Source organism: Arachis stenosperma, chromosome 7 (genome assembly GCF_014773155.1).
Source record: "Arachis stenosperma cultivar V10309 chromosome 7, arast.V10309.gnm1.PFL2, whole genome shotgun sequence".
NCBI lineage: Eukaryota > Viridiplantae > Streptophyta > Magnoliopsida > Fabales > Fabaceae > Arachis > Arachis stenosperma.
In genome coordinates, this window is record NC_080383.1 from 26,373,203 (window position 1) to 26,400,564 (window position 27,362).

Genomic DNA, 27,362 nt, shown 5'->3' on the forward strand with positions numbered 1-27,362 from the left:
GATGGCCATGTGCCTTAAACACAAGGTAGTCCCCATTCAATTGAAGGACTAATTCACCTCTGTTGACATCTATCACAGCTCCTGCTGTGGCTAGGAAAGGTCTTCTAAGGATGATGCAATCATCCTCTTCCTTCCTAGTGTCTAAGATTATGAAATCAGCAGGGATGTAAAGGCCTTCAACCTTTACTAGCACGTCCTCTACTAATCCATAAGCTTGTCTTAATGACTTGTCTGCCAATTGTAATGAGAACAGGGCAGGTTGTACCTCAATGATCCCCAGCTTCTCCATTACAGAGAGTGGCATAAGATTTATCCCTGACCCCAGATCACACAGAGCTTTTGCAAAGGTCATGGTGCCTATGGTACAAGGTATCAAAAACTTGCCAGGATCTTGTTTCTTTTGAGGTAAAATTTGCTGAATCCAGGTATCCAGTTCACTAATGAGCAAAGGAGGTTCACTTTCCCAAGTCTCATTACCAAACAACTTGGCATTCAGCTTCATGATAGCTCCTAAATATTGAGCAACTTGCTCTCTAGTCACATCTTCATCCTCTTCAGAGGAAGAATAGTCTTCAGAGCTCATGAATGGCAGAAGAAGATTTAATGGAATTTCTCTGGTCTCTATATGAGCCTCAGATTCCCTTGGATCCTTAATAGGAATCTCCTTCTTGCTTGAGGGACGTCCCAGGAGGTCTTTCTCACTAGGATTTTCGTCCTCCTCCTCCCTTGTGCATTCGACCATATTGATTATATCAATGGCCTTGCACTCTCCTTTTTGGATTCTCTTCTGTATTGCTTGGGAGAATACTGGGAGGAGTTTCAATGACTTTCTTACTCAGCTGGCCCACTTGTGCCTCCAGATTTCTGATGGAGGATCTTGTTTCACTCATGAAATTGAAAGTGGCTTTTGACAGATCAGAGACTAGATTGGCTAAATTGGAAGTGCTTTGTTCAGAATTCTCTGTCTGTTGCTGAGAAGATGATGGAAAAGGCTTGTTATTACTGAGCCTATTTCTTCCACCATTATTAAAGTCTTGTTGAGGCTTTTGTTGATCCTTCCATGAGAAATTCGGGTGATTTCTCCATGATGAGTTATAGGTGTTTCCATAAGGTTCACCCATGTAATTAACCTCTGCCATGGCAGGGTTCTCAGGATCATAAGCTTCTTCAGTAGCTGCCTCTTTAGTACTGTTGGATGCACTTGCCATCCATTCAGGTTTTGAGAGATCATGTTGACCTATTGAGTCAACACTTTGTTCTGAGCCAATATGGCATTCAGAACATCAATTTCAAGAACTCCTTTCTTCTGAGGTATCCCATTATTCACGGAATTCCTCTCAGAAGTGTACATGAATTGGTTGTTTGCAACCATATCAATGAGTTCTTGAGCCTCTTCAGGCGTTTTCTTTAGGTGAATAGATCCACCTGCAGAATGGTCCAATGACATTTTCGAAAATTCAGATAGACCATAATAGAATATATCTAATATGGTCCATTCTGAAAACATGTCAGATGGACATCTTTTGGTCAGCTGCTTGTATCTTTCCCAAGCTTCATAGAGGGATTCACCATCTTTTTGTTTGAAGGTTTGAACATCCACTCTCAGCTTGCTCAGCTTTTGAGGAGGAAAGAATTTATCCAAGAAGGCTGTGACCAGCTTATCCCAGGAGTCCAGGCTATCCTTAGGTTGTGAATCCAACCATATTCTAGCTTTGTCTCTTACAGCAAAAGGGAAAAGCATGAGTCTGTAGACTTCAGGATCAACTCCATTCGTCTTTACAGTCTCACAGATCTGCAAGAACTCAGTTAAGAACTGATAAGGATCTTCAGATGGAAGTCCATAAAACTTGCAGTTTTGTTGCATTAAGGCAACTAGCTGAGGTTTCAGCTCAAAATTATTGGCTCCAATGGCAGGAATGGAGATGTTTCTTCCATCAAATTTGGACGTTGGCTTTGTGAAGTCACCAAGCATTCTCCTTGCATTATTATTATTTTCGGCTGCCATCTCCTTCTCTTGTTCTAATGTTTCTGAAAGGTTACCTTTAGATTGTTGTAACTTAGCTTCTCTTAATTTTCTCTTCAGGGTCCTTTCAGGTTCTGGATCAATTTTAACAAGAGTGCCTTTATCCTTGTTCCTGCTCATATGAAAGAGAAGAAAACAAGAAAAGAAAGAGGAATCCTCTATGTCACAGTATAGAGATTCCTTTATGTTAGTAGAAGAAGAAAGGGGAGAAAAGTGAAGAAGAATGGTTCGGATTTTTAGATGAAGAGAGGTGAAGAGAAGTGTTAGTAAATAAATAATTAAATAGAATAAGAAAAGAGAGGGAGAATTTCGAAAATAATTTTGAAAAAGAGGTTAGTATTTTCGAAAATTAAAGATAAGATAAAATTATAATTATAATTAGAACAAAAAGAATTTTTTTGAAAAAGAGGTGAGATATTTTCGAAAATTAAGAGGGAAAAGTAGTTAGGTGGTTTTGAAAAAGACAAGAAACAAACAAAAAGTTAATTAGTTAGTTGAAAAAGATATTAAAATCAAATTTGAAAAGATAAGAAGATAAGAAGTTAGATAAGATATTTTTAAATCAAATTTTGAAAAAGATAAAATTTTTGAAAAAGATATGATAAAAGATAAAAAGATTATGTTTGAAAAAGATTTAATTTTTAAATTAAAATTAATTACTAACAAGAAACTAAAAGATAAGATTCTAGAACTTAAAGATTGAACATTTCTTAACAAGAAAGTAACAAACTTCAAATTTTTGAATCAATCACATTAATTGTTAGCTAATTTTCGAAAATTTGATATAAAGATAAGAAAAAGGTTTTGAAAATATTTTGAAAAGATTTTTGAAATTTTCGAAAAAGAGGAAAAATTGGAAAAGATATGATTTTTGAAAAAGATTTTGAAAAGATAAGATTTTTAAATTTTTGAAAATTTGACTTGACTTGTAAGAAACAACTAATTTTAAAAATTTTTGACCAAGTCAACCCAAAACTTCGAAAATTTGGAGAGAAAAAAGGAAAAGATATATTTTTTATTTTTGAATTTTTAATTATGAGAGAGAAAAACACAAACATGACCCAAAACATGAAAATTTTGGATCAAACACATGATGCATGCAAGAACACTATGAATGTCAAGATGAACACCAAGAACACTTTGAAGATCATGATGAACATCAAGAACATAACTTTGAAAAAAAAAAATTTGATGCAAAGAAAACATGCAAGACACCAAACTTAGAAATCTTTAATGCATAGACTCTAACAAACGAAAAATGCATATGAAAAACAACAAACAACACAAAACAAGAAGACATCAAGATCAAACAAGAAGACTTACCAAGAACAACTTGAAGATCATGAAGAACACTATGAATGCATGAAATTTTCGAAAAAGTTTGCAAGAAAATTTTTAAAGCGTGCAATTGACACCAAACTTAAAAATTGACTTAAGACTCAAACAAGAAACACAAAATATTTTTGGTTTTTATGATTTATTAATTTTTTTGAATTTTTATTAATTTCTTTCGAAAATATTCTTGAACAAAAACGAAAAAGAAAAGAAAAATTTTGAAAAAGTTTTTGAAAAGAAAATTACCTAATCTGAGCAACAAGATGAACCTTCAGTTGTCCAAACTCAACAATCCCCGGCAACGGCGCCAAAAACTTGGTGGACGAAATTGTGATTCCTTTGTTATTGTATTTTGTAAAATTCATTGCTTTTTCAACTATGTGTGGACACAACTCCGTTCAACTTAACCAGCAAGTGTACTGGGTCATCCAAGTAATACCTTACGTGAGTAAGGGTCGATCCCACAGAGATTGTTGGTATGAAGCAAGCTATAGTCACCTTGTAAATCTCAGTTAGGCAGATTAAATGGTTATGGGTTTCGAAAATTAATAATAAATAGAAAATAAAAAGGGATAGAAATACTTATGTAAATCAATAGTGGGAATTTCAGATAGGCGTGTGGAGATGCTAGAATCCTTTCGAATTTCTACTTTCTTATTGCTTTCATCCAATTCTTCTTACTCCTTTCCATGGCAAGCTGTTTGTAGGGCATCACCATCATCAATGGCTACTTTTAATCCTCTCGGGAAAATGGTCCTATGCGCTGTCACTGCACGGCTAATCGTCTGGAGGCATCACCCTTGTTGATAGCTACATCCCATCCTCTCAGTGAAAATGGTTTAAATGCTCTGTCACAACACAACTAATCATCTGTCGGTTCTCAATCAGGATGGAATAGAATCCCTTAATTCTTTTGCGTTTGTCATCACGCCCAGCCTTCAGGTGTTTGAAGCTCGTCACAGTCATTCAATACCGGAATCCTACTTGGAATACCACAGACAAGGTTAGACTTTCCGGATTCCCGGGATCTTACTCGAAATATGATGAGCGGATAATTTGTACCCTTTTTGACATTGTTTTTAGTATGTTTTTAGTAGTTTTAGTTAAGTTCTTAGTATATTTTTATTAGTTTTTAGTTAAAATTCACTTTTCTGGACTTTACTATGAGTTTGTGTGTTTTTCTGTGATTTCAGGTATTTTCTGGCTGAAATTGAGGGACCTGAGCAAAAATCTGATCCAGAGACTGAAAAGGACTGCAGATGCTGTTGGATTCTGACCTCCCTGCACTCGAAGTAGATTTTCTGGAGCTACAGAAGCCCAATTGGCGCGCTCTCAACGGCGTTGGAAAGTAAACATCTTGGGCTTTCCAGCAATATATGATAGTCCATACTTTGCCCAAGATTTGATGGCCCAAACCGGCGTTCAAAGTCACCCTCAGAAATCCCAGCGTTAAACGCCGGAACTGGCACCTAAATGGGAGTTAAACGCCCAAACTGGCATAAAAGCTGGCGTTTAACTCCAAGAAGAGTCTCTACACGAAATTGCTTCATTGCTCAGCCCAAGCACACACCAAGTGGGCCCGGAAGTGGATTTTTATGTCATTTACTCATCTCTGTACACCCTAGGCTACTAGTTTCTTATAAATAGGACCTCTTACTATTGTATTTTCATCTTTGGATCTTTGGATTATTTTAGATCCTTTGATCATCTTTGGACATCTAGTTCTTAGATCATTGGGAGGCTGGCCATTCGGCCATGCCTAGACCTTGTTCTTATGTATTTTCAACGGTGGAGTTTCTACACACCATAGATTAAGGTGTGGAGCTCTGCTGTACCTCGAGTATTAATGCAATTACTATTGTTCTTCTATTCAATTCCGCTTGTTCTTTGTCCAAGATATCACTTGTTCTTCAACTTGATGAATGTGATGATCCGTGACACTCATCATCATTCTCACCTATGAACAAGGTGACTGACAACCACTTTTGTTCTACAAGCAATCAAGGCTCTAGTGAATATCTCTTGGATTCCTGATACACGATGCATGGTTGATCGCCTGACAACCGAGTGCTCGCCTGACAAACGAGCCAGCCATTCCGTGAGATCAGAGTCTTCGTGGTATAGGCAAGAACTGATGGTGGCATTCAAGAGAATCCGGAAGGTCTAACCTTGTCTGTGGTACTCTGAGTAGGATTCAATGATCGAATGACTGTGACGTGCTTCAAACTCCTAGCAGGCGGGGCGTTAGTGACAGATGCAAAAGAATCGATGGATTTTATTCCGGCCTGACCGAGAACCGACAGCTGATTAGCCATATGCTGTGACAGAGCATAGGAACATTTTCACTGAGAGGATGGGAGGTAGCCACTGACAACGGTGAAACCCTACATAAGCTTGCCATGGAAAGGAGTAAGAAGGATTGGATGAAGACAGTAGGAAAGCAGAGAGACGGAAGGGAAGGCATCTTCATACGCTTATCTGAAGTTCCTACCAATGAATTACATAAGTACCTCTATCTTTATCTTTATGCTTTATTCGTATATCACTATACCCATTTGAGTCTGCCTGACTAAGATTTACAAGGTGACCATAGCTTGCTTCATACCAACAATCTCCGTGGGATCGACCCTTGCTCACGCAAGGTATTACTTGGACGACCCAGTGCACTTGCTGGTTAGTTGTGCAAAGTTGTGTAGTGATCACAATTTCGCGCACCAAGTTTTTGGCGCCGTTGCCGGGGATTGTTCGAGTTTTGAGCAAGCTTTTGGTCCGGTAACATCAGTGCCAAAATCCGGCAACAGCACCAAGTTTTTGGCGCCGTTGCCGGGGATTGTTTTGTGTATGGACAACTGACGGTTCATCTTGTTGCTTAGATTAGGTATTTTTCTTCAGAGTTCTTAAGAATGAATTCTAGTGTTTCAAGGTGATGTTCTTATCATCACCAAAGCTGATTGATCTTCATCAATTTAGCTCTTGAATGCAATGTCCTGCTGAAGCTTGGCTAGCCATGTCTAATTCCTTTAGACTAAAGCTTTAGACTAACATTGCATGATTCCTGGAATTCTCATTAAGAATTTTGATACCTTTATTTTCTTTTCCATATAATTTTCGAAAAAAAAAATCACAAAAAAAATTTCAAAATCATAAAAACCAAAAATATTTTATGTTTCTTGTTTGAGTCTAGTGTCTCATCTTAAGTTTGGTGTCAATTGCATGCATTCATTCATGTATCTTAAGGATCTTCAAGTAATTCTTGATTATTTCTTACTCTGATCTTTGAATTCTCTGGACTTGAGTGTTTTGTGTGTCTCATATGCATTCTCATTAGTGTCAGTAGTATACAAACTGCTAAGTTTGGTGTCTTGCATGCATTGTTATTTGATTTTAGTTTCATTTTGATTATAAAAAAATCCAAAAATATTTTTAATTTGTGTCTTTTCAAGTCAATAATACAGAGAATTGAAGATTCAGAACATGCAGCAGAGGAATTATACAGAAAAAGCTGGGCGTTCAAAACGCCCAGTGAAGAAGGACAGACTGGCGTTTAAACGCCAGCCAGGGTACCTGGTTGGGCGTTTAACGCCCAAAAGGGTATAGTTTTGGGCGTTAAACGCCAGAATGTGCACCATTCTGGGCGTTTAACGCCAGGATGGCACAAGGGGGAGGATTTTGTTTTCAAATCAATTTTTTTTCAAGTTTTCAAAGTTTTTCAAAATCAAATCTTTTTCAAATCATATCTTTTCAATCAAATGTTTTCAAAATCAATTTCTTTCCTTTTTCAAAGATACTTGCTAACAATTAATGATTTGATTAAACATTTCAAGTATGTTGCCTTTTCTGTTGAGAAAGGTTTAATGTTTGAATCATATCTTTTCTTGTTAGGCAAGTCATTAATTTTTAAAATCAAATCTTTTTTAAAATTGTTTTCAAATCATATCTTCTCAATCACATGTTTTTTAAAACCAATCATATCTTCTTAACCTCATCTTTTTCAAAATAGTTTTCAATCAAATCTTTTTTATTTCTAATTTCAAAATCTTTTTCAAAAAAAAAAACATTTGATTTCTTTTCCACTTTCATTTTCGAAAACTAATTAGTGTTTTTCAAAATATTTCAGTTGATTTTCGAATATTACTTCCCTTCTTCTCACATCCTTCTATTTATGGACTAACACTATTCCTTAATGCAAAATTCGAACTCCATCTTCTTTGATAAGTTCGAATTTTCTACCTCTGTCTTCTATTTTTTTTTCCTCTGACACCTCAAGGAATCTCTATACTGTGACATAGAGGATTCCACATTTTCTTGTTTTCTTCTCTTTCATATGAGCAGGAGCAGAGACAAAGGCATTCCTGTTGAAGCTGACCCTGAACCTGAAAGGACCTTGAAGCGAAAGCTAAGAGAAGCTAAGGCACAATTCTCTATAGAGGACCTAACAGAAATCTTCAAAGAAGAAGAACCCATGGCAGCCGAAAACAACAACAATGCAAACAATGCAAGGAAGGTGCTGGGTGACTTTACTGCACCTACTCCCGACTTCTATGGGAGAAGCATCTCTATCCCTGCCATTGGAGCAAACAACTTTGAGCTTAAGCCTCAATTAGTTTCTCTAATGCAACAGAATTGCAAGTTTCATGGACTTCCATTGGAAGATCCTCATCAGTTTTTAGCTGAATTCTTGCAAATCTGTGACACTGTCAAGACTAATGGGGTAGACCCTGAGGTCTACAGACTTATGCTATTCCCTTTTGCTGTAAGAGACAGAGCTAGGACATGGTTGGACTCACAACCTAAAGAAAGCCTGGACTCATGGGAAAAGCTAGTCAATGCCTTTTTGGCAAAGTTCTTTCCACCTCAAAAATTGAGTAAGCTTAAAGTGGAAATCCAAACCTTCAGACAGAAGGATGGAGAATCCCTCTATGAAGCTTGGGAAAGATACAAACAATTGATCAGAAAATGTCCTTCTGACATGCTTTCTGAATGGAGCATCATAGGTATTTTCTATGATGGTCTCTCTGAACTATCCAAGATGTCTTTGGATAGCTCTGCTGGAGGATCTCTTCATTTGAAGAAGACGCCTACAGAAGCTCAAGAGCTAATTGAAATGGTTGCAAATAACCAATTCATGTACACTTCTGAAAGGAATCCTGTGAACAATGGGACTAATCAGAAGAAAGGAGTTCTTGAGATTGATGCTTTGAATGCCATTCTGGCTCAGAACAAGATATTGACTCAACAAGTCAATTTGATTACTCAAAGTCTGTCTGGAATGCAAAGTGCACCAAGCAGTACTAAGGATGCTTCATCTAAAGAAGAAGCCTATGATCCTGAGAACCATTCAATGGAAGAGGTGAATTACCTAGGAGAACCCTATGGAAACACCTATAATTCTTCATGGAGAAATCACCCAAATTTCTCATGGAAGAATCAAGAAAGACCTCAACAAGGTTTTAACAACAATAATGGTGGAAGAAACATGTTTAGCAATGGCAAGCCTTTTCCATCATCTTCTCAGCAACAGACAGAGAATTCTAAGCAGAACCCCTCTGACTTAGCAACTACGGTCTCTGATCTAATCAAAACCACTCAAAGTTTCATGACTGAAACAAGGTCCTCCATTAGGAATTTGGAGGCACAAGTGGGACAGCTGAGTAAGAGAGTTACTGAACTCCCTCCTAGTACTCTCCCAAGCAACACAGAAGAAAATCCAAAAGGAGAATGCAAGGCCATCAACATGGCCGAATTTGGAGAGGAAGGAGAGGAAGTGAACGCCACTGAGGAAGACCTCAGTGGGCGTGCACTGACCTCCATTGAGTTCCCCAATGAGGAACCATGGGAATCTGAGGCTCAAAATGAGACCATAGAGATTCCATTGGACTTACTTCTGCCTTTCATGAGCTCTGATGAGTATTCTTCCTCTGAAGAGGATGAGTATGTCACTGAAGAGCAAGTTGCTAAATACCTTGGAGCAATCATGAAGCTAAATGACAAGTTATTTGGAAATGAGACTTGGGAGAATGAACCTCCTTTGCTCACCAAAGAACTGGATGACTTGTCTAGGCAGAAATTACCTCAAAAGAGACAAGATCCTGGGAAGTTTTCCATACCTTGTACTATAGGCACCATGACCTTCAAGAAGGCTCTGTGTGACTTAGGGTCAAGTGTAAACCTCATGCCTCTCTCTGTAATGGAGAAGCTAGGGATCTTTGAGGTGCAAGCTGCAAGAATCTCATTAGAGATGGCAGACAACTCAAGAAAACAAGCTCATGGACTTGTAGAGGATGTTTTGGTGAAGATTGAAAACCATTACATCCCTGCGGATTTCATAATCCTAGAGACTGGGAAGTGCATGGATGAAACCATCATCCTTGGCAGACCCTTCCTGGCCACAGCAAAGGCTGTGATTGATGTTGATAGAGGAGAGTTGATCATTCAAGTGAATGAAGAATCCTTGGTGTTTAAGGCTCAAGGATATCCCTCTGTCATCATGGAGAGGAAGCATGAAGAGCTTCTCTCAAATCAGAGTCAAACAGAGCCCCCACAGTCAAACTCTAAGTTTGGTGTTGGGAGGCCACAACCAAACTCTAAGTTTGGTGTTGAACCCCCACATTCAAACTCTAAGTTTGGTGTTGGGAGGTTCCAACATTGCTCTGAGAAAATGTGAGGCTCCATGAGAGCCCTCTGTCAAGCTACTGACATTAAAGAAGCGCTTGTTGGGAGGCAATCCAATGTTATATTTTGACTACTTTCTTTTGTTATTTTATGTTTTTTGTAGGTTGATGATCATGAGAAGTCACAAAATCAATTGAAAAAGCAAAAACAGAATGAAAAACAGGAAGAAAAACAGCACACCCTGGAGGAAGAACCCACTGGCGTTTAAACGCCAGTGAGGCTAGCAGTTGGGCGTTTAACGCCCAATCTGGCACCATTCTGGGCGTTTAACGCCAGAAAGGGGCACCAGACTGGCGTTAAACGCCAGAAAAGGGCAAGAATCTGGCGTTAAACGCCAGGAATGGGCACCAGCCCGGCGTTTAACGCCAGAAATGGCTCAAAACGTGATTTTGAATGCCATTTGGTGCAGGGATGACTTTTCCTTGACACCTCAGGATCTGTGGACCCCACAGGATCCCCACCAACCCCACCACTCACATCCATCCTTCATAAAACCCCATCTACCTCACCATTCCAAATTCAAACGACTCTCCCATCCAAACCCACCCAAAAAAGCCGAACCACAAAGCCACCTCTATCTCCTCCATTTCTTCTTCTTCTACTCTCTTCTTTCTTCTTTTGCTCGAGGACGAGCAAACCTTTTAAGTTTGGTGTGGTAAAAGCACTGCTTTTTGTTTTTCCATAACCATTTATGGCATCCAAGGCCGGAGAAACCTCTAGAAAGAGGAAAGGGAAGGCAAAAGCCTCCTCCTCCGAGTCATGGGAGATGGAGAGGTTCATCTCAAGGGTGCATCAAGACCACTTCTATGAAGTTGTGGCCATGAAGAAGGATCAACTTTGATCAAAGGTTGGACCAAGTCCTCATAGACATTTATGAAGAGGGCGTTCAATGAAAGAGAGATTCAAGAGGGAAGCCGGTTCAACTGAGAAGGCATGACCACAAGCCCATCACTAAGAAAAAGATGGAGAAAACAAGAGACCCCTCTCATCATGAGATCCCTGAGATGCCTCAAGGGATGCACTTTCCTCCACAAAACTATTGGGAGCAAATCAACACCTCCCTAGGAGAACTGAGTTTCAACATGGGACAACTAAGGGTGGAGCACCAAGAACACTCCATTCTCCTCCATGAAATTAGAGAAGATCAAAGAATCATGAGAGAGGAGCAACAAAGACAAGGAAGAAACATTGAGGAGCTCAAGCACTCCATAAGACCTTCAAGAGGAAGAACAAGCCGCCATCACTAAGGTGGACCCGTTCTTTAATCTCCTTGTTCTTTATTCTTCTGTTTTTCGAAAATTTAGTGCTTATGTTTATCCATATTTGTGTCTTATGATCATTAGTGTCTTAGTGTCTATGCCTTAAAGTTATGAATGTCCTATGAATCCATCACCTTTCTTAAATGAAAACTGTTTTTAATCACAAAAGAACAAGAAGTACAGGATTTCAAATTCATCTTTAAAACTAGCTTAATTAGTTTGATGTGGTGACAATACTTTTTGTTTTCTGAATGTATGCTTGAACAGTACATATGTCTTTTGAATTTGTTGTTCATGAATGTTAAAATTGTTGGCTCTTGAAAGAATGATGAAAAAGGAGACATGTTACTGAGGATCTGAAAAATCATAAACATGATTCTTGAAGCAAGAAAAAGCAGTGAATACAAAAAAAAACAAAAAAAAAAGAGGAGAAAGAGAAAAAGAAAGAAAAAGAAATAAATAAAGTTGTGATCCAAGGCAAAAAGAGTGTGCTTAAGAACCCTGGACACCTCTAATTGAGGACTTTAGCAAAGCTGAGTCACAATCTGAAAAGGCTCACCCAATTATGTGTCTGTGGCATGTATGTATCCGGTGGTAATACTGGAAGACAGAGTGCTTTGGGCCACGGCCAAGACTCAATAAGTAGCTATGTTCAAGAATCATCATACCTAACTAGGAGAATCAATAACACTATCTGGATTCTGAGTTCCTAAAGATGCCAATCATTCTGAATTTCAAAGGATAAAGTGAGATGCCAAAACTGTTTGGAGGCAAAAAGCTACTAGTCCCGCTCATCTAATTTGGAGCTAAGTTTCATTGATAATTTGGAGTCTATAGTATATTCTCTTCTTTTTATCTTATTTGATTTTCAGTTGCTTGGGGACAAGCAACAATTTAAGTTTGGTGTTGTGATGAGCGGATAATTTGTACCCTTTTTGGCATTGTTTTTAGTATGTTTTTAGTAGTTTTAGTTAAGTTCTTAGTATATTTTTATTAGTTTTTAGTTAAAATTCACTTTTCTGGACTTTACTATGAGTTTGTGTGTTTTTCTGTGATTTCAGGTATTTTCTGGCTGAAATTGAGGGACCTGAGCAAAAATCTGATCCAGAGACTGAAAAGGACTGCAGATGCTGTTGGATTCTGACCTCCCTGCACTCGAAGTGGATTTTCTAGAGCTACAAAAGCCCAATTGGCGCGCTCTTAACGGCGTTGGAAAGTAGACATCCTGGGCTTTCCAGCAATATATGATAGTCCATACTTTGCCCAAGATTTGATGGCCCAAACCGGCGTTCAAAGTCACCCTCAGAAATCCCAGCGTTAAACGCCGGAACTGGCACCTAAATGGGAGTTAAACGCCCAAACTGGCATAAAAGCTGGCGTTTAACTCCAAGAAGAGTCTCTACACGAAATTGCTTCATTGCTCAGCCCAAGCACACACCAAGTGGACCCGGAAGTGGATTTTTATGTCATTTACTCATCTCTGTACACCCTAGGCTACTAGTTTCTTATAAATAGGACCTCTTACTATTGTATTTTCATCTTTGGATCTTTGGATTATTTTAGATCCTTTGATCATCTTTGGACATCTAGTTCTTAGATCATTGGGAGGCTGGCCATTCGGCCATGCCTAGACCTTGTTCTTATGTATTTTCAACGGTGGAGTTTCTACACACCATAGATTAAGGTGTGGAGCTCTGTTGTACCTCGAGTATTAATGCAATTACTATTGTTCTTCTATTCAATTCCGCTTGTTCTTTGTCCAAGATATCACTTGTTCTTCAACTTGATGAATGTGATGATCCGTGACACTCATCATCATTCTCACCTATGAACAAGGTGACTGACAACCACTTTTGTTCGACAAGCAATCAAGGCTCTAGTGAATATCTCTTGGATTCCTGATACACGATGCATGGTTGATCGCCTGACAACCGAGTGCTCGCCTGACAAACGAGCCAGCCATTCCGTGAGATCAGAGTCTTCGTGGTATAGGCAAGAACTGATGGCGGCATTCAAGAGAATCCGGAAGGTCTAACCTTGTCTGTGGTATTCTGAGTAGGATTCAATGATCGAATGACTGTGACGTGCTTCAAACTCCTAGCAGGCGGGGCGTTAGTGACAGATGCAAAAGAATCGATGGATTTTATTCCGGCCTGACCGAGAACCGACAGCTGATTAGCCATATGCTGTGACAGAGCATAGGAACATTTTCACTGAGAGGATGGGAGGTAGCCACTGACAACGGTGAAACCCTACATAAGCTTGCCATGGAAAGGAGTAAGAAGGATTGGATGAAGACAGTAGGAAAGCAGAGAGACGGAAGGGAAGGCATCTTCATACGCTTATCTGAAGTTCCTACCAATGAATTACATAAGTACCTCTATCTTTATCTTTATGCTTTATTCGTATATCACTATACCCATTTGAGTCTGCCTGACTAAGATTTACAAGGTGACCATAGCTTGCTTCATACCAACAATCTCCGTGGGATCGACCCTTGCTCACGCAAGGTATTACTTGGACGACCCAGTGCACTTGCTGGTTAGTTGTGCAAAGTTGTGTAGTGATCACAATTTCGCGCACCAAAATACCACAGACAAGGTTAGACTTTCTGGATCCCCATGAATGCCGCCATCTATCTAGCTTATACCACGAAGATTCTGTTGGGGAATCTAAAAGATATGCGCCCGGCCTAAGGTAGAACGGAAGTGGTTGTCAGTCACGCACGTTCATAGGTGAGAATGATGATGAGTGTCACGGATCATCACATTCATCAAAGTGTTGTGCAACGTATATCTTGGAATAAGAATAAAAGAGAATTGAATAGAAAGTGATAATAATTGTATTGAAACTTGAGGTACAGCAGAGCTTCACACCCTTAATCTATGGTGTGCAGAAACTCCACCTTTGAAAATACATAAGTGAAAAGTTCAGGCATGGCCGAATGGCCAGTCCCCTGAATGATCAAAAGACCGAATGATCAAAGACTTAAACAGTCAAAAGATTAAACTGTCAAAAGATTAAACTGTCAAAAGATGTCTAATACAATAGTAAATTATCCTATTTATACTAGACTAGCTACTAGGGTTTACATGAGTAAGTAATTGATGCATAAATCCACTTCCGGGGCCCACTTGGTGTATGTTTGGGCTGAGCTTGATCTATCCACGAGCTGAGGCTTCTCTTGGAGTTGAACTCCAAGTTATAACATGTTTTGGGCGTTCAACTCCGGATCATGACGTGTTTCTGGCGTTTAACTCCAGACAGCAGCATGTACTTGGCGTTCAATGCCAATTTGCGTCATCAATTTCCGAATAAAGTATAGACTATTATATATTGCTGGAAAGCTCTGGATGTCTACTTTCCAACGCCATTGAGAGCGCTCCATTTGGAGTTCTGTAACTCCAGAAAATCTATTTCGAGTTCAGGGAGGTCAAATTCCAACAGCATCAACAGTCCTTTTGTCAGCCTTTTTCAGAGTTTTGCTCAAGTCCCTCAATTTCAGCCAAAAATTACCTGAAATCATAGAAAAACACACAAACTCATAGTAAAGTCCAGAATTGTGAATTTAACATAAAAACTAATGAAAACATCCCTAAAAGTAGCTTGAACTTACTAAAAACTACCTAAAAACAATGCCAAAAAGCGTATAAATTATCCGCTCATCATTGTCATCACTGCATTATTGCAGAACTTTATATAGACTAATGTTATTGTGGATCAGTTATGAATGATACTTTATGTTAGCTATCGTTATTGTTGCTTATCCATTTCATAATTGTGTGTTCAATTACGTTTACAAAAACAAAACCACAGAAACAACCTACCAAAGAGCACAATCATTTGATGCATCAAAACCTTATATCAGTTACAATGTTTATAAAATGGATTACATTAACATCATGGTTCTGTGCTGCAGGACTGATTCTATTCAAACCTTCAACACCAACATTAACACAAACACAAATAATATGAAAAATCTTAAATCAAGCACTTGGATCATCACTTTTACATTTTTTACATTTGCTTCCAGTTTACCCACCCTCCATGCAATGTTCATCTTCATCTCACCATTCTCATTTTCTTCATCAGATTTCACCGGCACCTCATCTTGTACAAAATCTGTCCAATCAAATAATCCGCACCAATTCTTTCCACTAGTCTGCAAATATACATCAAGCTTAGCAAACATTAAACTCAAATCAACAATACTTAAAATTTCAGAAAGTTAGTGCACTCATATTATAATTTGGACACCCAAAGAACGGCTTATTAGAATGCGTCTCTGTCCCTGACCACCGAAGGACTGGCTGACACCCACATCCGCACCACTTCGGAACTGGTCCATGCCTACTTCGCACATTGTTTCTTGTCCACTTTCCCGTCGCAGAGGAGTGATTCGACCTTCCTAAAATGTGACTGTCACTCATGGCCACAATAGGATCGACAAGAAGAAGAAGAAGAAGAAGAAGAAGAAGAAGAAGAAGAAGAAGAAGAAGAAGAGCTATAGCATGAAGAGGAACAGATTCAAAAAGGAGGAAGGAAGAACTACGTTTAGGGTTATGATTGGTGCCAAGGATTAAATTGGAAAATTTTAGAGCATATTCCACATCAGCTGGCCATTTCGTACTGAAATTGGGTAGAAGAATCTGTATGTTGCTCGGAGCTCAAATTAAAAGGTATATTTAGTACAATTGAAAATTGAAGGACAACATTAATGTCGAACCGATCTGAAAAACCACTTTAAAAATTGAGGAATTCTTCACATACAAGCGTTTTCCCATACAAGTCATACAAGTTATTTATTTCTTCTTATTTTTCTTTCTCCATGCCTCCTCTTTTTTTTTCTCATTCTTCTTTTTCCGTGCCTCCTCTTCTTCTTCTTCGTTTTTGAAGTGTTTCATCTTCATCGTCGTGTTTCTCCTCGCTCTTCTTTTAATTTTGCAACATTATGTATTTTTTCTTTTTTGTTTGATTTTTTCCTCCAAAAAGAATTATGAGAATATGAAATAAGAAAATGAAGAAGAAGAAGAAGCAGCAGAAGAGGAGGAGGAGAAAGAGAAAGATTTCTGAATTATGCATAAGATGTATTTCAACGAATTTTGGGTATATTTTTTAAATCTTTTGGGTGTATTTCTGTAACCGTTTGGGTGTATTTTTGTAATCATTTGGGTGTATTTCTGAAGTTCCATTATCTTCAAAACGATTTCAAAGTTTGATTTCAGAAACCATAAAAATTGAAAAAAAACGAAGTAAGAATACCAATGATAAATGCAGATAAAACAACGAATGAAAATGCAAAGAGAGAACGTACGACGGAGATCGAACAAATTTGACAAGAAACTCATTTTCATGGAGGAAGAAGAAGAAGAGTAGGAGAAGAAGAAAGAGAAAAAGAAGGAAGAGGAGGAGGAGAAGGACAAACACGAAACACGCCCATGAAAATCGTATATAGGTCAGCGTGCTTTTTATTAAGTTTTTCCCAACTTGTATGACTTATAAATCAAATGACTTGTATCTGTATCACTCCTTTTAAAAATTTACTACAGAAAGAAAACAAAAAAAAGACAAAAATTTCTTCCCTAAAGTTGACCCTGGTTTTACTTCTTTCGGCGTTAATACAAATAAGGCGCCTTTTTTTAACATTATTTTATGGCACATTTTGTTTGTACGGAAATACCGACCATGAAAAATGCGGTGTCTGCCTACAAAGCAGTTTCAGCCACAATCATTGCCACCGTCACTCTCCATCACGAACATACCACACTTCACTACCGCCACTAATTCACTACCATCATCATCCATGCCATTGTTCTCATCTATCCTCTCCAAAACCGCCACAACAAGGTCTCTCTTAATGTCGTCTTCGCGTTCCCCCAAAACGCGCCTCAGGGGCGTCGTTTTCGACATGGACGGAACCCTAACCGTTCCCGCCATCGACTTTGCCGCCATGTACAGAGCCGTCCTTGGTGAACACGAATACAACAGAATCAAATCTCAGAACCCTTCCGGGATTGATATCTTGCACGAGATTGAGAACTGGACCCCTCAGAAACAGCGCAAGGCCTTTGAAACCATTGCTGATTACGAGCGCCAGGGTCTTGATCGTCTTCAAATCATGCCCGGTACGCATTGGAGCTTGTTTTCCCTCAAAATGTTGGGTTTAATTGTTTGTAGTCTTTTGTGGTTTTAATTATACTTTTGTGGTTCTTCTATTCTGTTTTGCAATGTTGAATTGGAAGTTGGTATTTTTGGGGGAGTTGGTTTAGTGGGGTTGGTGAAAGTTGATAACTTGAATTTATTTGTGTGAGAACTTGGTTTTTCTAAGTGGATTATTCTGTTTGAAGTGGAAAGAGAATGGTAGCATAAGTAGTTCAGTTAATGGTCTTACATTGGTTACGGTTGTTGAATTGCATTGCTTGACATATTTGTGGTGTAGGCGCTGCTGAGCTTTGTGGTCTTCTCGATTCGAAGAATATAAGGTCCATTTAAGCACAACATCTTCCTCTTATGTCGTGGTGTTCCAGTTATTGTGTTTAATCCCTGGCTTCTAGGTTGTCACGACTTAAAATTTTAAAGAATTCGGTTTCTATGTTATATTTATATCCTTGGTGTGAGTTAATGTTGAGTGTTACCATATTGCTAGCTTTTGCTGTTTAAGTTTATGTGAAATAGCCTCATCAATAGTACAAAACCAATCTTATATTTTCCAAATTTATTAATTTCTTCTTGTTCTTAGGTCTATCTTCATAACATGGGTTCATGTTAGTAACTTTCTAAGGAATGGATACTGTTTTTTGCTTAGATTGCATCCCCCCTTGGTTTTGTGCTCAGGGCTCAGTAATTCCCCTTGACTCATGAGTTGCTGGGAATAATAGCAAAAAGATAATCTGCTGCAGGCTCAATGTATGTTCGTAAACTTGAGGCTTGGGTTCTGTACTTCTGTAGCTACATATGTTCCATATCTCGAATTGAGAAGGGATGAATGCTATTTTGATTATTAATATGGGGAAGGAGCATATATGCTGATATTTTGATTTTTATAATCCATGTTCATATATCTCTTTGCAAATATCATGTTATTTTCATAAAATGCAAGACACTAAGTTGGTACAATCAGTTGTTTGTCTCTCTTTGGGCTGTGTATAGTTTATGAGTCATGCTGAAATCATTCTTAATATGAAGTTTTAATTTCATCATAATATTTGTCAATTGACTATTATTATTCTATAAAGGCATTCAATTTGTCTCAAGAATATTCAAGTTATGATCTGAGTAGTTATGCTTAAGATTAAATTACTTATCATACATGGTTTATATTTATCTATATTCCTTTTTCAGGAGGGGATTGATCACACGCAATGTAAAGTCAGCCGTTGATTTGTTCCATGAACGATTTGGGGTGCGTTTATCAGCAAATTCAGTTGTGCATATTCTGTTTTCCCTTTAATTGCTAAGCACTTCCATTCTACCTTCCCATTTGTTTCTGCAGATTACATTTTCTCCAGCATTAAGTAGGGAGTTTCGTCCCTATAAACCGGATCCTGCTCCGCTTCTACATATATGTTCTGTTTGGGATGTTCTACCAAATGAAGTAATAATGGTTGGAGATAGCCTTAAAGATGATGTAAGTGGGTTGCTTCATTATACTAACTACTTAATGCTTGCAGGATCTTTTAGTGTCTAATTTCACCGTTGATCAAACATCAATACTTCATTGAAAATAAATTGCAAAATCAAAGGCAGAACAGTAGTTATTTGCAGTTTTGCACAATAAAATTCAGAAAGGATATGAAAATTAGAAGATATTTCAAATATTCGACAGTCGAGTTGTTTCAACATTGCTGAGCAGTAATCTATGTGGTCTCAAAAGAGTTTTACTATCATGCTTCAAAGCAGAATGTGATTTATTACTGCTACTAGTGAGATTTCATCGTCTCTTATCAGGCATGAATGATGTGAATTTGTGCATATAGTTGATGTTTTATAGTCATACTTGTTTCTAACAAAGATGAAAAGGGGTCCCTTTTCCATCCTATGCATGTGGTTTACTAATTTTGTGATATTCCAATGCATCGGAAATTGGATGGTAATTGATTGTTATTTCTTACCTGAGCATGTTACAGGTTGCTTGCGGGAAGCGAGCAGGAGCATTTACATGCTTGCTTGACGAGACGGGAAGATATGATTCTCCCAAGTACGCCGATGTTGAACACAAACCGGATTTCAAGGTGACTTCCCTTGCTGAAGTTTACTCAATTTTGGAGGTAAATTTTGACTTGTCACCATGAGCCACGAGAAAGATCAAAGAAACTCAGCAGGACCAGCTGTTTTTTTAGTTGGTGCTAAGAGATCTAGACAAGGTGGCATATGTCATTGGGTAGTTTTTTATTCCTAACCTTTTGTAAGTTCATAAAACAAAATATCCCTGGAAATTTTAGGTTGCACGATGTAATTAGGTTCTATTCTTGATCACCTTGGTACTTATTTTCTTGTTTGGGAAGTTGCTACTCCCGGTTGTATAAAAGAGAGCAAAAAAAAGGTACTACTCCCTGGATGAAGAAACGCAAAAGTATTCTCATGGCGTTACGAGTATTACCGACTCTTTTCCAAACACAACCTAATATTTCTTTTGGGAACAGAACTGTCGTTCACCCCGGTAGTAATGGCAAACTAAGAGAACATTCAAGCTAAACAACGAAAGAATAGAATTAAAGGGGAATTTGGAACCTTTTATGGACATATATTATTGTTCAGCTACTTGTGAACCTCCAAGCATCTCATCTTCACGTTTATTTTCATTGTTTGCTTGCCACTTTTATACATATCTGATCTGGAATTCATGGGTGCATGCATGCCGATAAAGGCTGAAAAATGGACTGTCTACAATACTTAGTAAATTTTTGAGAAAAAAATTATGTTGGATTTTGTCTGAGATAAAAATTACAGAAATAAAAAGACATTCACAGTTTTAGGAAGTACAATCTATCTTTGTTTATTCTTGTTTCTGACTTGACAATGAAACAAGTTTCTGTATTCATTATCTTATATTTTGTTTTAGAGGCAGTATTGGATGACAATAACTTCTTTCTAAACTAAGCATAAGCACAAATTTACACCATATCCAAATTTTTGCTGTTTACTTGAATCTAAAATGAAAGCTGCGCAAGAAATGCAACAGTTCAGTTAGATGAGAAACCCACTCTAGATAGTAGTGTCTATAATCATTCTTCCGTTGGCCTCATGTGAACATGCGACTATATATTACATTACATAGTTTATTCAATGGATGAAAGCCAAAATGTTCTATTTTGGATCTGATGCGCTTATACCATGGCGCTTGAAGAATTCTCTAAATCCATAAGCACTAACGTCATAGTTGAACTGCAAGTGCACCAATGCATGAAAATCAGATAAAACATTAAACTGTTCTACTCATAAATTGCATATTACATTGCTTTCCTACCTAGGTATACATTCATTTCACACGTGTAGTTGATAATTCAAAATCGGTTAAGGAAGATAATAATAAACTATTATACTTACTGGCAAGACCTTCACATTGTATTTTTTAATACTAGGATCAGCCACCCTTCCCTGGTTAGCTGCCTGTATTGAGGAACACAAGTCTTAAATTTCGATAAAGATTTACATGGTTATGTAATCACTCAAATGATTAACCTATGAATAAAAATCATACTATAACAATAGACTATTAAAAGAGAATTCGTTACAGTTATAATATTACTCAAATGCTTAAAAAAGAGAGGAAATACTATACTTGTTCCGGGCTATGAAATATCTCAATGAATGGATACTCGTTTTTCTGCCGAGTAATACAAAACCCAGGATACTTTGGGCATTCAACCTGAAAAGTACCACAAATAACCAATTCATCATCAATAAGCAATAACAATAGAGTACGCAGATAATACAACTAAGAATTTCCAAATGCCAAAGCTTTCAAAGAGATGGATTGTAATGTGCGCATGTCTAACAAGTAACAACATAATGGGGATGCTGTTATGCATAATAGTCATTTTTAACATTATTGATATGACTGCCAACACTTGCAGTTGCAACCAGGCACCAATGAACAATAACTTACACGCATGAACTTCACGTGTGGATAGAACTCCACGGCGGCTTCCTCTAATACTTTGTCAAGATGTCGCGTGTAATTTCCCCTGCATCATTCAATACTTAGCAGTTAATCCTAAATCTTCGCGGTGGTTTCTTTCTTCTCGTTCCATTTAGATCTAAAGTGAACTTCAAATAAGTGGTAATCAAACAATAATTCAAGGGCATACTCCAGATCACCTGATTGTAAATGCAACCACCATAGGATAACCTTCATGAAGGAGTTCAACAAATTCGCGCTCAGAGGTAAAATGAATAACCCGTGATGGTCCAAGATCCTTCGGGTAACCAGTGTAATACCTAACATTATTACCAGAAAACAAAAAAACCTCGGTGAAATTCGACACGTTGCAATAACATACACTTGCAGATTGAACGATAGTTGTTTACAACTAAGTAATAGCCAATTCATACTTGCAGGTTGAACGAAGGTGACTCATCATCCGAGTTAAAAATGAACGATCCTCCATTTCAAAAAGTAACAACGCAAAAGGTTATGATGCCCAGTTCCTGCAGAGCATGAATACATTAATCTCATTTACCATCTCAGTCAAACATAATGCAAAACAGTTCTTGCATGAATTCTCCTATGATATGCTTAAAGATTCAACTGAAACATTTTATCAAACAGCTAGTGAGCATTATGATAATATGATCGCAGCAATATTATTAGCTATGAATGTGCAAGTGAGTGTGGAAAATGAAGTGATTCTACGTGACTTCCAAGTGAAGATAAATTCTTCTACAATTTTATTCACTTCCCCATAACACAAGCAGAACAGAAAAATTTACCAAAATTTCTTCGCTTTCCCAGAATCCAAACATAAAACTCAACTGTATGAAGTGAATTAGCAAAACAATCGAATGGAGAGTTTGCAACTATCATTGGGCTTAAATTCTTTGGGCTTGGGCTAGACTTTAGCATGTTTTTCTTCAGGAGAATGCATTTTGGGCCTTAGCTCCTGAATTGATCCACCATTTCTTTTACCGTGGAAAACAAAAAAAAATTATTAGGACATAAATCTGGATATCCACTTGTCTTATCTGAACCTAATTCAGACCCACTAAATTGATAATGAACTTAAAAAGTAGAAGACATGAGAAAGAGGGAGTAAAGAAATTTACAAGATTCTTGATAGTCAGATCCACTATTGTAATACATAATTCTAACTGATTAAGGTCATTTCATCACGTTATACGAAATGTTTCCCCAAGCATGATGGAACCTTAAGAGAACTTTTTTAAGGAATCATAAGCTGGGTTTTGTGTTCTTGCTCTCACTTGACCAATGAATAGCACATCAAATTTTGAGTCAGGGAAGATCAAGCATAGTATCAGAGATGGCTGACCTCTTTGGCAAACTGATTTTTTATGTTTGCTCTCACTTACAGGCTCATTAATCATTACAAGGAAATTCATGGAAGAATATCAATATCATCATAAACATCTCCTGTCATTACTGATACCATGTCAACCAACATTTCATAGATTAAATCAGAAGATGGATGAGCTTTGTCAGCAACCATAAAGGAATGAGTCTTTCCACTGATAGTTATCCAACTGCAACCTGGAACTTTTCTTAAGCCTCTTTCTTTCATCATTGTTCTCACCTCAGTTACCACATCCCATCTTCTATCGGAAGCATATGTATTCGAAAGTGAGATGTAATTCGAAGGATTTTCAGGTTCTAGCTCTAAGAGACACCTATACGCCAGGTCTCTTGTCGTTGAATTTCCATGTATTATAGAAGCACTTAAAAGAGATCCCCAGACACTTGGACTGGGATAAAGAGGCATTTCTTTTATGAAATTTAAGGCTTGATCAAGCCGGCCTGATCGACCTAACATGTCGACAACACAAGCACAAATTTCAATTGTTGGTTGCATTTCATGCTTAGTCATTAGTGAGTTAAATATATCAATGCCTTCATCAACCAATCCTGACTTGCTACAAGCAGAAAGAACACCAACAACTGTTATCATATCTGGTTTAATCCCTTGCTTGAGCATTTCATAATATGTGGCAACAGCTTCTTCACCTCTTCCATGTAATCCGTATGCAGATATCATTGAACCCCAAGAGATACCATCTTTGGAGTACAAAATATTGTCAAACACTCGTCTACCATATTCCAAACTCCCACATTTGGAATACATATCTATTAAAGCATTACATAGGGAAACATCATCATTTAGCTCCATTTTTATAGCAAATGCATGGACTTGTTTCCCACCAGTTAACCCAGCAAGCAAGCCACAAGCTGGAAGCACACTAACGAGTGACACTTTATTGGGTTGTGCTCCATCCTTTGCTTGCATCTCACGGAACATAACCAATGCATGCTCAGGCTCTCTGTTCTCTACATAACCATTGATCATCGCCGTCCACACATAAACATTTCTGCTCTTCATTTGATCAAACACTGCCCTACCAAGAACAACCTTACCACTCCTCGAATACATATCTATCAAAGAAGATCCTACATGAACATCAGAACCCATATTCAAATCCAACCCATTCTTCACAAGATAACAGTGGATTTCCCTCCCATAATCCCATTTCTCACTACTACCAGCACAACACATAGGCAAGAGACTTGCAACTGTGAAAGCATCAGGCTCAAACCCTTCAGATTGCATTCTCATAAAAAACTTCAACCAGAAACCATCACTGGAATAAGAACCACATCTTTCCAAAGCGGCAAACCCAGAAATTATAACATTAAACGAACTCACAGTCCTGTGAGGCATTTCGTCAAACACCTTCATCGCATCACTAAACATCCCACACCTATTATACATTGCCATTACAGAATTTGCAACAACAACATCAGACAAAAACCCAATCCTCATGCTCTTCCCATGAACCACCTTCCCACAAATCAGGTCCTCAAGCTCGCCACAAACCTTGGAAACAGTTGCTAGAGTGTAATCATCGGGCAAAACGCTAGGACCCATTTGGCGGAACAATTCGAGTGCCCCAAAAAAGTGGCGATTTTTGGCATAAGCATTGATCATTGAGTTCCAAAGGTAGACGTTCTTGGCGTCAAGGGTCTCAAAAACGCGCCTGGAGAAGTTTGAATATCCGCAGGTGGCGTAAGCAGAGATGAGCCTTGTGAGGAGGAAGGGGTCTTGGGAGAAGCCATTTGTGAGGATTTGAGAGTGGGATTGGTGGGTGAGTTTGAGGGAGCAGTGGTCGACGCAGAGCTGAAGGAGGCGGAGGAGGAGGTGGTGGGGAATAGTGGCAGAGTTGTAATAACGAGAGTTTGTGAGGCTGAAACTGAATGTTGTAGGGAGAATCATAATACTATGGCGAGAGAATTTGTTATGGTCTCAGATCAAATTTATGTAACAAATGTGTCTACATCAAGATAGAAGCATGAGATGGAAGAATTATCCATTAATGTGCTTCTTATAAACCATTTTAATAAGCTATCCTCCTCCCATTAGTATTTATCTAAACATAAAAATTAAAAATGTAAACAAAACAAGAACAAAGAACAACCAAACAAAAATAACATACAATTTGATATTTCCAACAATATTCATAATTAGAATTCAGAGCTCAAGCATGATATTCAGTTAAAATAAATAATTTTAACAGTTAAAATCAAGGTTTAGTGGTTCACCTGAAAGTCTGAAACTGCAGCACTGCACGAAAGGGACTGGTGGGCGGCGGCAGCAACTGCCAACGAAGACGGCAACGAGCTGCTGGCAGGGAGGTGAGCAAGGCGAGAGCACCAGAGAGAACCGGTGGGTGACTGGTGCGGTGAAGAAGGAATGAAGCACGAATAAGAAGTGAAGACGCGATTCAGGGACGCCACTGAAGCAGGGTCGCAGCGATGCGTGCCTCTGTCACTGGGCTCCGGTTTTGATGGTCGCAGTAGGTTTGTATTATTAGGTGAACTCTATGGTTTAGAAATAAAATTTTTTTCTACACATGAGCAAATTAAAGTGACATGCATTTAGGAGTGACACCTACATTGTTTTGTTTAGATTTGTTCAGACAAATGTATAAAAATTCAAATTTTGTCCTTTTTAATTAAATACATTAATTTTAATAAAACGTTAATTACAAGGGGCATCTAGTGTAGTGTACAGATGCATTTGTAAAAATGTTTGTCTTTTATGGTTATTTGTTGTTTTTTAAAAGCGTATCACTAAAAGTGTTGCTTAAAGAGAAAGTGTTACCCTTAATCGTTAACTTGGCTCTGATACCAATTTTTAAAATATAATTTCTATTAACTCTTCGTAAATTTTTAAAATGTAATTTCTTTTTCAAAATTTCTATTAACTCTTCGTATTTTGCTTTTATAATTTGTATAGATTTGGTTGGTAGTACTTTATAATTTGCAGTTCCATAATCAAAAGTATTGACCATTTCTACTATTACTAATTCTGATTTTTATAGTTTTTCAATCTTGTTTTAATTTATAATATTCTTTTTTGCATGGATTATTGTATATAAGATCTTTTATCTGTTTGTCCTTTTCTTTAATATAATTTTTCAAATCCTCAAAAACTTCTTTTATTTCTACATTTTCTGTTGTTTCTAAATATCCTTTTAATTTTTCAACTTCATTTTCCATTTTTTCTTTCAACAGCTTTAATTCTTTTAAGTCATAATATGGTTTTCCAGGCATTTATAATTTTTTAAGGTCATTAATTTCGAATTGAAGATTATTTAATTCCTTTTTATACTCCTTTATTTTACTTTTTAATTTTTTCGCCCTTTTTCTTTTTATTTTGTTTTCTGATTTTTCAATCTTTGTAAACTTCATTATTTATCTTAGAATTTCTGCAAATTCTATCATCGATTCATCACTATTTTCTAGAGATTCTATTATTTTTTCTAACTCTTCAACTTCTCCTTTCAATTTGTCATAGATTATTTTTAGAGCTTTAAATGCTCCTTGATTTATTTCAGAAAACTGTAAATAATTCAACCGATTTTCTCTTTCAAAGAGCTCTTGTTTCTTGTCTTGATAGGTTACATATATTTTTTCTTTATTTATTGTCATAACTTAGTGTTTAGGGTTTCATTTAATTTTTCGACCTTTTTTGTTAATTCTTTTATTTCAGAATTTTCGTCTTTAGACTTTAACTTAGATAAACTTAAAGGGCTATTAATTTTGGATTCTCTTATTTGAAAATTCGATGAAACTAATTTTCCTGATGGTTCTTTTAGTAAAAGAACTGGGTTTTCAATAGCTTTATATTTTGGTATTTCTGTCTTTACAATTTTCTGAAATAATTCATCAACATAAATTCTTTCTCTGTTTTTAAATATTATACTATGATGGCTATTTGTTAAAGCATAATTTATTGCGTATGTAATTGAAAATGGTTCATCATCTTGTTCCATTAGATTCTTTCTGTGAAATTTATAAGCCAAACTTATAGATCTTCCAAGATTTTCAGTTGACAAAGGTATAGCATATCCAAGATGGGCATTGAATTTAACATTTACGTTTGCCAAGTTTCTATGAACAATTCCAATTGTTTGATCTATTGGGTCATCAGTAATTCTTTTGTCACAGATTGCTAAGCTTATTGGTGAATTAATTCCTTTCATATATGTAGATTTGATTAAGACTTGTATAGTACTAATATGGATCCATCCAATTTTAGATCTTTTTTGTTGATCCTTAATTTTCTCAATCTGTTTACTCAATTCTTCATCATTTATCAAAGCTATTTCAAGTTCTCCATTGGAAGATTTTATCTTTATAGGGGCTTCAAGTTGAATTTTTCCATAGTATATTATATTTTTTCTATTAAAAACTTCTTTTAAAAGATTTTGTTTATTAAAATTTTCATTTGATTTGAGATTTAATTCTGTTTTTAGAACAGCCTGTTTTTCATTATCTAATAATGCAGATAATCTATAATAGTCAGATTCTTCCGTTAATTCTAAACTTTCTAAATAATTCA

The 27,362-nt window shown here is 37.3% G+C and overlaps 2 protein-coding genes and 1 non-coding gene across 6 annotated transcripts; 1 reads left to right on the top strand and 2 right to left on the bottom strand.

The window, feature by feature from the left end:
* Positions 1-8,225: 8,225 nt before the first annotated feature.
* Positions 8,226-8,333, bottom strand: LOC130942703 (small nucleolar RNA R71). Its single transcript, XR_009071264.1, has one exon. It is a non-coding gene; the product is annotated as a small nucleolar RNA R71 (small nucleolar RNA).
* An 8,621-nt stretch (positions 8,334-16,954) lies between these two features.
* LOC130941733 (haloacid dehalogenase-like hydrolase domain-containing protein At2g33255) lies at positions 16,955-20,031 on the top strand. The gene is made up of 5 exons (XM_057870311.1): positions 16,955-17,414; positions 17,729-17,771; positions 18,631-18,691; positions 18,782-18,916; positions 19,416-20,031. The coding sequence occupies exons 1-5, from the start codon at positions 16,982-16,984 to the stop codon at positions 19,578-19,580; spliced, it is 837 nt and encodes a 278-aa protein (XP_057726294.1). The 5' UTR covers positions 16,955-16,981; the 3' UTR covers positions 19,581-20,031.
* A 247-nt stretch (positions 20,032-20,278) lies between these two features.
* LOC130941730 (pentatricopeptide repeat-containing protein At3g12770) lies at positions 20,279-25,334 on the bottom strand. Of its 4 annotated transcripts, none has more exons than XM_057870309.1 (7): positions 25,058-25,334; positions 21,844-21,939; positions 21,610-21,729; positions 21,398-21,476; positions 21,071-21,157; positions 20,836-20,898; positions 20,279-20,673 (listed from the first exon to the last, which is right to left on the bottom strand). In XM_057870309.1, exons 2-7 carry the CDS (start codon positions 21,897-21,899, stop codon positions 20,596-20,598), a joined length of 483 nt encoding a protein of 160 aa, XP_057726292.1. In that variant the 5' UTR covers positions 21,900-21,939; positions 25,058-25,334; the 3' UTR covers positions 20,279-20,595. The 4 variants fall into 4 exon arrangements, 3 of the variants coding, with proteins under 3 accessions (XP_057726292.1, XP_057726293.1, XP_057726291.1); XM_057870310.1 differs by lacking the exon at positions 25,058-25,334 and adding an exon at positions 22,222-22,816; XR_009070699.1 differs by lacking the exons at positions 20,279-20,673; positions 20,836-20,898; positions 21,071-21,157; ... (1 more) ...; positions 21,610-21,729; positions 21,844-21,939 and adding exons at positions 22,236-22,410; positions 22,555-24,885.
* Between the last annotated feature and the right edge of the window lie 2,028 nt (positions 25,335-27,362).